The 10357-nt window shown below is 49.2% G+C and overlaps 1 protein-coding gene across 1 annotated transcript; it reads right to left on the reverse strand.

Annotated features, from left to right (window-relative positions):
- Positions 1–946: 946 nt before the first annotated feature.
- Positions 947–1733, reverse strand: LOC143430954 (galactose mutarotase). The gene is made up of 3 exons (XM_076907438.1): positions 1608–1733; positions 1353–1526; positions 947–1192 (listed from the first exon to the last, which is right to left on the reverse strand). Exons 1-3 carry the CDS (start codon positions 1731–1733, stop codon positions 947–949), a joined length of 546 nt encoding a protein of 181 aa, XP_076763553.1.
- Positions 1734–10357: the final 8624 nt, after the last annotated feature.

Genomic DNA, 10357 nt, shown 5'->3' on the forward strand with positions numbered 1-10357 from the left:
GGAGGATCGTGTCTCAACGTTCCTTTCACACCGCTGCGGCAAAGTGCCTTCAGGACAATTAAAAGAGAATTACATAAGTAAAGTAACGTTAATCGATCCGATAATATGTACAATTTAATTAACGGCGATCACCGCGTAGTCTTAATTGCGTCGTCGAGCGGCGGATGCACGCTCGTACGATAATTATGTGAATAGACAAGTATGATAATTTTGTACAATCGGCGCGGATACGAAGATTACTTTAGCCAAGATCGTTTACAAATATATGTATTATAAATCTAGATCCGTGTCGATCCGTGTTCGACCCTTTCCTCGCGAGTTTGTGAAAAATGGCGTTCAAGCTGGGGCGTCTGCACTCTTCGACAGTGTACCAAATTTGTACGTTATATCGTGCACGTAAACCTGGCCAGGATAGAGCGTGCAAGAAGGGAAATGGCTTATATTGACAGCATCAGGGTAGTTTTGGGGCGATAAGAGGAATCCACCGTGTCTACGATACCGTACGCCATCCTTGCCTAAAAGTTCCCGTCGCCTCTCGTCTGTTTCCTGTATCTGCAATCGATAGTGCACCCAACACTTGCGAAATTTATGCGACTAGGACGAGGAAATTTAGAGAGTGAGCTAACTGGATCCAGACAGCTACAGTAGTCCTCGAAATCGGGAGGGTGGACGCGATCAGGATCGGGTAGATCGTTTCCCGTGGAAAATTGCAATCCTGGGTGGTTCGAGTAAACTTCTAACGTTCGACCAGAACCAGGGTGTAAAATTCTTTAACGTCAAGTATAGAGAATTGTGTTATTGAGACATCGAGAGAAACTGGGAGCTTCGAAAAATTCCAAAGAGCTTTTCCTCTCATTGGAAAGTTAAAATTTGAATAAGCAACTGCTTGTCCAGCAGCGACGCGGTTTTAAACCGATTATCGGATTCACTGTGAAGTTTGGCGTGCTTACCTAGCGTGGAAGCGATACGACCAACAGCTGGGGCTGGTTACGCAGAAGTTCTGGTTGTAACCACCCCCTGGTACGATGTAAAACCGCCTCTTGGTTAACTGAGTCGGTAAACGTAGGTCGAATACCGTACGATCAACCGGATATATAGCACCTGTCGGCAAATCGTGCTTGATATCCGCGAACGTCCAGCTGCCTGCGTTCAACGAGATCACATGCCTCTTCAGTTCCTCTGGACCAGTGGCCTGGAACGAGAACGAGGCAACGAGAAAAATTTCATTCGCCAATCAGGCGTTTACTGAAAAATGGAACAATTAAGAATAGAATTGAAAAGAATAGAACTTTGCATAAATAACATCGAAATTAAAGAGAAGAGGAGACAGGCAATTGTTATGGTAATTTTACATGACCAGCGAGATTCATCAAGCAATTGACAGTAATATTTGCAGGTGTTGATTGGGTCGCACTGGCACGGATATTCATGCGAAGCTGATTGTTGTCAGTCCATGAATATTTAATTTGCGTTAACATATTGCCAGGATATCCTTCGCTATTCGCTGGACTCAGATGAGACATCACCTGTTTCGTCGAGACGATACGAATTAAGAACCAGACGCTCAATTAAAATATGAAACAGTGGTCCTGGGAGTACTTTCGTACCACGTGTTTCTTCAATATGTGAGAATTCCAATTGACATTGTCGAATCCAACGAAGCCTCCGTTAAAATGATTGGAACCACCCTTGTCGTTGACGGACAGCGAATACGTTTTATCCTCGACCCTCATTTGGGCACCGGAAATTCGGTTCGCCACTCGTCCGATCACGCTTCCTATGTACCTGTTCTTCAAATAGCCTGATTATATTTTTATGGGTATTACGAATCCTCGAAAAAGGTAGAATGGTTTTTACTCGTTCCTCGTACAAGAAACACCATAGCATGGACAGGCATTGCAACTAAAATTGTGACTCTCTAATTTATGTTATATATATAGAATACTTTTTTACCCTCCATATCGTCGAATCCAAGAACGACATCACCCAAAATCCCTGACTGATTCGGAATTTTGATGGCTTGAATGCCAGCGCCCCAAGAAATCAATTGTACCGATGCTTTATGCCTGTTCGTCATTGTATACCTGGCGGAACCAGCAGCATAAGTGGAATAAGCTGCGAAAGCAGGAAACACGAGGTAGGCATCTTCGATTTACCTTCTAACAATTTCGAACGGTTTATTATTGTGTTTGTTACGGTCGGGCCTGGGTACGAACCCGAAACCGTCCTCCTCGATAAAGGTTTCCGCTACGGACATGATGCAACGCGAACGCTAATTTACCCCCTTTTTCCGAACCATTTAACCATCTACGAGAGAGAGAGGTTTCCACTTTTTTCAATTTCCTGAACGAAACGCCATTCATCCGGCCAGTTTTCACGGAGAATTTCGACCGTCGTCCATTGAACGAGGTTACGGAACCAGAATAGTTTTCAAGAACGATGCAACTTCGCGACGATACGAAGAAGGAAGAACGCGAACGTCACGCGTACGCGGAACATCATTTTTCCAATTATCCAAATCGCGAAAGAATATTTTATACTCTACAGGTTTCAAGAGAAAAGATTTCGCTTGTACTTTTGATAATTAAAGAAATCGTGGCACGTGTTTATCAAACTGAAACCGAACGCACCGTGGACGCGATAAAGCGTCGCTCTCAAAGGAGGATGTCCGTCGTTTCTTTCTCGCGAGGACTTTCTCGCGCCTGAGAGAAACTTCCTCTGCTCGGTAGTTGCATTCTCAAATATTTAGACGGCGTATCAGAGACGAGAAGTTTGCGAATTCATCAACAGTAACGCCTCCTCACCCCCCTGGATCTCTAAAGCCTCTCTCTGGCATCAAAGAGAAGCGTCTTCTCGAAAGGGAGCTCCGGCGAGAAGAAACGGGGCGCGCGCGTGTATACAGAATATAGGTATGCGACGTGACAAAGTGTCATCAATTCCGTGGTAAGAATCCGCGCGCGTGGTAGACGAGAAGAGAATCGGGAAGCAACAAACCGCGAGCGAAACCCATTACGCGAAATCAGGGTATTATCGTGGTTGCAAGCGAGCGACACAAATCCGACAACCGCGTCTCGTTTTAACGCTTCGTCGCCGCTCTGACGAGTCACAGCCATCCCCCCTGGTGGTAGCGAAGGCATCCCAGCGATCCCCCAAAGGACGCTGGATTCTTTCTAAGAGCCGGCTGATCAGTCTCGATTCCCGCGAAGCGTTTTCGTGGCTGCGAAACACTCGGTGGAAATAATTACATTAATGGCGTCGTCGTCGTCGTCGTCAGGCCTGGCGAGAAAGCAGAGTTGGATACATCGGCGGACGCCCGTCCCTTCGATGCTCTTCCTCGAGGAACGGGAAAAGCGAAACCCCCCTCGCGCTAGTTTCAATGGCGAAACATGGAACTGACGGAATAATGCTCCACCCACGGGCTAAGGTATACCAAACGGGGTGGCACACACCCGTTCCCGCTGCTGCGCCCACCGCGTCATCCCCCTCAGCCCACGCACTACTCCCTCACTTTCTTCGTTGACAATGCATAATGCCATTCTGCCGCGGTAACAGCAACAATGAGCGCGCACGTCCTGCTGGAAAGTAATTATCTTAATGTCGACGAGCCCAACGCCGACGAATGGAGAACATTCGCGCGCGACGGCTGCCTTAGTGGCGAGAGATCTCTTGACTTGGTTACTCCGCTTTGCCTTCTACATTCTATCGTGCCCTCATCCATCCTTCTCTTCCTTCCTTCCTTCCTTCCTTCCTTCCTTCCTTCCTTCCTCATTTCCTTTCTTCCTCTTCCTGCCTCCCTTTCTACCTTGCGCTCGCTGCAACTGCCTTGCCTCGTTGTTTCGCTCTTGGACGCGGATTGTGCGCGACACAATATCGATGCCGCGAATCGTTCCCGCGATATCGTGACAAATCGTGTCGCAACACGCGGTGAGATTGCCCTGGAGTTGGTGAATGCGCCTCGATGGCGGACCGGAACCGAGTATTAAGCGACATCGGTGGTCCTGGAACGAAGTAGGGGTAGTTCTTGCTGGGTCATTCTCGAAGCCCATCACCATTCGTATCGTGTCCCATTTCTTAGCGTTGTCCAAATATTTTCGTTACGCATTTTCTGAGACTCTCTTGCGCAACCCTTATCGAGTGTTACTTATACTAAATAATATCTCAATTTCGATGCAAAAATCGGACATCAGAATCGTGTCTTAAGTTACTCGAAAATTAGAACTTGAGGGAGGGTCAGAGCCATTCTGTAGAACAAACGAAGCGTACAGCGAATTAACTGGAGGAATTGATAAATCTGTCTACTCGAGACACTTAAAAGCTCTCCGATAAATCGATCGCATTAAAATCGTGGCGGGAATCGGGGATGCATGCTGCCTACTACTACGGGCGATAGCATAGCCCGTAATTCCATTGGTGTGCCTGCAGGCGAGAGATCCTTTGTAATCGACGCGAGGGTAAAAGGGGGATGCGGGCTAGAGAAAACGGGCGAAGGGAACGAAAGGATGTAGGAACAGAATGAGAGAGAGAAAGACAGGGAGAGAGAGAGAGAGAGAGAGAGGAAAAATGTGCGTTTTACCGTGACCAGCCGGATCGTATTATTCTCTTCTCTTTTCCAATCTCAATTAGTCATTACGTCTCACGACGTGGCATAGCTTCGATGCCCTCCTCGAAAAACCACCCCCTCGACGTCCGCGGCTGGTTTCTCTGCATTAATTGCGTCTACGTCGGTCTACGCCACCCCCGGAGCTTCTCGATTCGTTGCCCTCCTTCGACTGGTGCCGGGGGTGTTTCGACAGGGATTAGTGTCGACGCCACGAACCGCATAATTCGCCCCTTCTCCAACTCTACAACTCTCTCTCTCTCTCTCTCTATCTCTCTCTTTCTCTGTCTCTCTTCATCCACGTAGGAGAATCAGATCTGCGCCCCTCCAAGACGTTGTTTACGTAGTAAAATCCGCTGTCGCTTTGTAATGATTCCCAGTCGAGCGTTATGCCCGATAATTGATCGTTACGAGCCGTTTGTGCGAGAGACTTCCTCGAAGTAGCTGCGAGGAGACGTGTTAATTCTGAACGGGGCTGTCGCGATTCGTGACGCGACGCGAGGTCGTACAGGGTGGACTGAAACGTTTCGTTTAATCATTCCTAGGAAACACGAGTTACAAATTACGAGTGGATACCGTCATCCATCAGTCGTTGGATATTTCATTGGACACTGTTACGCGATAGACTGCTAATACTTTTTTCGATCGTTAATTACTTAAGCTGCGCTGAAGAACTCCCCACCGTGATTTTAAGACGTTAACGGAAGTCGATTTCCTCAGCGAAGCAATCCTATTACACTGATTGCTGCTTTTATGCAATCAGTTACTGTTATCTGGCGCCACCTACTAGAATCTTTTACTATTTCATTGCTCTAAAACGACTAACGTTACGTATTAACATTACTTCTTACATCAAACAGATCGACACTCAATCGATTCGATCCTTACAATAATAACCGTTCGAATAAACTCGCGACTCAACACAGACACCAAAAGGCGAACCAAATACTAATAACACGAAGAAGACATTGTCTTACGAGAAGAACCACCCTGTAGATCACACGTGTGCTTACGCACGCGGTGGGCTTCAGCCGGTCGTCAGTTACTCGAACGTGTTCTCGGGGAGGTGCCCCAATCCCAACGCACGGTAACGGTGCGCCCACTTCACCCTCGGCATCCAGGCCGCCCAACAACCCCCCATCGCCCACCCACAAAACCGGAGAGGCAGTCGCTAATTACGCAACGCGTTCGAGCGTGCACGCCGGGGTGGCGACGTGGCACCGTCACGGGCCCGCTTATACATCCCTCCCGTTCACCCCCGTCGCCACCTTCTTCCTTCCCTCACTCGTAGCCATTCCGCGCGCGCCAACCCCTCTCTGTCTTCCTCTCTCTCTCTCTCTCTCTCTCTTACCAGCCGCTTTCTGGTACTTTTTCGATTGCCTATAATCACCCAAAGTACGCTGCGATTACGTTCCGTTCTGCTCCGGCTGGTTCCAGGAGGCGACCCCTCACGCAACGATCCCCTTCGCTCTGCGAGCGGCGAGGTTACCTCTTCCGGCAGCAGTCGACTTAATTTGCAGGATCAACGTCGAAACGTCGCGTGGATAATCCGGCGCATCCGAATTACACACGCTCGACTCGCCGTCCAGATACGACGAGCACCTGCGGATTTAACAGACCCGGAGGACGATTGCTAATTAGCCGGGATTTTGCTACCTGCCTGAGAGCCGTCTCCACTCCACCCCCTTTCTGTGTTCGGTTCGCGTGATCTTTGGGAGGAAGAAATTGATGGATGCTCCCGGAGATTTGTGGGTGGTTGTTGGCTCTTGAAACGGCTTAGCGATAGAGCGGAGGTGATTTCGTCTTTGATGGTACTGTCGAATAATTTGAACGCCCACGGTTCATTACTTCCCAGACGAATGCACAGCGATGAGTTTCTTTCTTTTTTTTTTTGCTATAGTTCCGCAAAATTTATTCAACCTTTCGTATCTACTCTTGACATTTCCAAATGTCAAAAGTCTGCTCTTGACATTCGAAAATAGGACCGTGAAGTTCGTTGTTGAAGTTGCCTACTGCTTCTAGCATAGGTGCCGGAAAATACAACTTCTGATACATTTATCAAGAAAACGTCAATCTTTGGGTCTGAACATCTACTTCCCAAGACGTATCTTCGTAACATTACATCCAACTGAAATACTATTTCCCTTTTTTAACGTGAAAAGAACTAGTCACGTAATCGATTCACATGGTAACACTTGTGAGATTTTAGAATTTTCCCCACCGAGTGTTCGAAGCTTAATTAATCGATCTTCAACATCGATCGATGGCACCTACGTGTCACGTTGCGTAACACCACTAGAGACGAAAGTACAGAGCAACTGTTCCAAACGAAAGACCCGTCCTTCGATTCACTATGGATGCTCCGTTAACGCGGGAATCGCGGCCAAAGGGGAAGAAAACACACGGAAGCGGAAAGAAGAATGAGAAAAGGAAGAAAGAGTGAAAAGACGGAATATATTAGCCGCGACAGAGTACGGCGAAACGCGTATTCGCGAGGTTGCACTCTCGAAATCGTGATCTCCGGCGAGGCAAAGTCTGCTTTTGTCTGGACCCCCGCGATTCTCGCGGCTCTTCCATTCAGATCGACCTTGGCGATGGCTCGATGGGACACAAAGAAGCATCGACACGCGATCCCCAGACGGATCTCGAGGGCTCGCGCGAAATCCACAGGACCCCGGAGGAACGTAGCCCTGGCTTTCTAACTGGGGCCTGGTGTATAAGAGATAGAGGGTAGAAAGCTCGGTGTGGAGGGGCTGCGAAAAGATTTCGTCGCTAATGGCAATAATTAAACGAGGACAACGGGTTTTCATACGTGCAGACCCGAAGATATGCGGCTACCTCGAATGGTTGAAGGTAGTGAGTGGCGCAAGGCGATGAAAAGAGAGGGTGGCGTGCGGTTGGGGTGTATTGGGTAAGCGAAGAACGCTCGAGGCCGGGAGATGGAGAGGGGGTTTGGGCGGAGGGCTATACTTAAATTACCTAGGAAGCATCGTTGGCATTCATACGTGGGATAAGCATTGTCACCCCGGAGGATTGTCTCATAGAGACACCTCGCTGGCACATGCTTTATGTCGTAGAGGGGTAGCGGAGAACCGGTGCAGAGCGGGGACACGGTGAGACGGGGATCGCGAAGGGGGCGGGCTGGTGGCAGTCGAACCTTTATTAGGTAGATAACCGAGATGCGCGCTGCGTTATATAGATGCCTATCCACGCTGAGCTGCCTCGTTTTACTCACTTCAATGCTTAATGGAATTGAGTTCTTGTAAGCGCCCTTCGCCGCACCCCTTGGCCACCCCGCCCGACTCGGCCGTCCAACGCTCGCCCACCGCCCAACCCGTGGGGTGTCGAAGGGACAGGCAGAGGCGGAGGACATGAGATAATTGGTATTTTGTCTCGCCAAATCCTTTGTATCTCGAGTTTTAATTGACTTCGAGATTTTTCAATACCAATTTGCACCCAACTGCATACAGCACGGCGACGCCTGTATTGGTGGCCAGGGCGGACTTGTGTGCGTCCGCCGTGGGGGACGTGCACGTATTTCCCAGAATCCGGACCGACGGAATGGCGACCATCCGTCGACGAATTTTTTGCTACCCCGGAAAAGTCCGGCTCCTCTTTTTCCTCCTTTTTCGCGCTTTAATCGCTTCCTCCCTCTGTTTACCGTTCTCTTATTGGCGCTACGTCGCCACCCCCCGGCCCCCTCCCAGCCCTTCTCTTCTTCCAGAGCTGCTTCGGCGAACGCTATCGACAATTTTTTTAAATAGCAGCAGATTTTGATACCAGTTTTATTCAGCAGATTCTCGCTATTGTGCGACGAGACAATGAGGACGCAGCAATACCATCGCTACGGTCGCGCGAATAAATTCCGATGTTTCAGAAATTTTTATCTCACTTAAAAATGATACGGTAGAAAAATGATCCTGCTTAACCGCCGCTGTAGCGAGGAACCTCTCTGCGGAAGAGGTCGGGTCCCGTCGTGAACGATGTCGCTCGTTCGAACCCGGCACTTCGTTCCAAAACGCGGAGGCAGCTTAATCGATTATTTGAAAATCGAAGTAAGGAGACACCGCGGCGAGGCGTACGCGACTCTACGGGCACAAAAGCACAAACGACTAATGCAGTTCACCCAATAGAGGGAGGGAATGAGAAAGAGAGAGAGAGAGAGAGAAAGAGAGAGAGAGAGAGGAGGAAGGAGCGGGAGCCTTTATTCGTTCGCATTGCTGAATGTCCTTTGGGAGCGGAGGGCGCGGTGAGTCGAGATTGGGAAAGGGGCACCGCTCGCTCCTTTCGCCGCTGTTGCTTTCCATTCTAATCCAAGTGCCTGTCGTCGAGAGATTTTTTGCATTGTTCCTCAGATTTCCCACAGGAAAGGAACTGGCAGATTTCAACCCCTTATTGTTTCTGCGGGGCGAAGGAAGGACGCGAGTATTGCGAGTTCTGATTAATTAATCGTGGAAACGACCCCGGATTAGTCGGCTGGCAAAGAAACGGTGTTAATCATTCATCCTGTTAAGTGTGTTAGATCATCGGGCTGATAATATAATTGGTCCCGTCCAACGGGCCGAAAAATACGCGACGACGATTCAGGAATAGACAAGTAAAATGGGTTTTAATATTTTAGGGATTAAAAATATATAGAACAGCACGTTCCTCGTATTCGTCGTGTAGAACCAAAAAAATTGTCACGTAAAAGTCTACGTCTGTCGGGGCAGAAAAATAATTTTGCTAAAATGCAAAAAACTCGGTTGTAAAGTAAAAAAATCGTTATCCCCTTGTTCGCCACGAAACGTACCACGAGATGTGAACAAGTAAAAGCGCGACGTAAAAATTGTTACCTATGTTAAGTATCGAAATGCGGAGATCCCGATAAATAATTACGAGAGACGAAGCGAAACTCGTCGAATCCTTTCTTCTAACGTCTCGACGCGAGAGCCCCCGATAGACACCCGATCAAGGCTCCGTTCTTTCGGGGTCAGAAGAAGGTGAATAGGTGGTCGAAGCGAAGGACCTAATCCACTCGAAGACACTCGAGCTCGTTGACCAAGAATCGTCCGCGTCGCCGCCGTGACGGCGGTCCAGAAGGGGCGAATGTCAGGGGTGGGAACGAGCGTAACCAATTATCGTGCGATATTACGGGCGTCGGTGGTGTTCACGGCAGTACACGAACAGAGGTAGTCAATAACTGGCAGCCTATACGCTATTTGTACTTCATCGTATTGAGGTAATCGATAATAATAATTGCAGCTCGCGGTCTCGGAGGTAGCAGCGGCGGCAGAGGCAGCCAGCACCAGCATCACCACCAGCAGCAGCAGCCCTCCTCAGTTCAGCTACGGTACACAGGGGTTGCTGCTGTTCCTGCTCGGGCTGTTACTTAGTGGGGAGAAAGGGTAGAAAAGGTACGCGTGCACCGAAGCAACCTCGACGAATAGCACGAAGAGGGTCGGTTCGTGGGCGCGGCGTACGACGCTCTGCATCGGTTCCGCCCTCGAAATCCAGCCAGAAAGAGACGGCATTCAGAGGGGAACAGAGAGAGAGAGCGAGAGAGAGAGATGAAGAATGGATCCCTCCAGCAGGTCGTGGACCGGTCCTACAGACAGTCCACGCTCAGTCGACACCGGCACTTCATTCGAGCACGTTCGACTGTTTGCCGCGCTCACTTGCGCTTAAACGACCTCTCGTTTTTCTGTCACTCGTGCATTCGACCGCCTGTTACCCTCTCGCCCTTCGCTACGGTGTTTCCCTAACTTCGAGGAGTAAGAA

The sequence above is a fragment of the Xylocopa sonorina genome, chromosome 1, assembly GCF_050948175.1.
Source record: "Xylocopa sonorina isolate GNS202 chromosome 1, iyXylSono1_principal, whole genome shotgun sequence".
In the NCBI taxonomy this organism is placed as follows: Eukaryota; Metazoa; Arthropoda; class Insecta; order Hymenoptera; family Apidae; genus Xylocopa; species Xylocopa sonorina.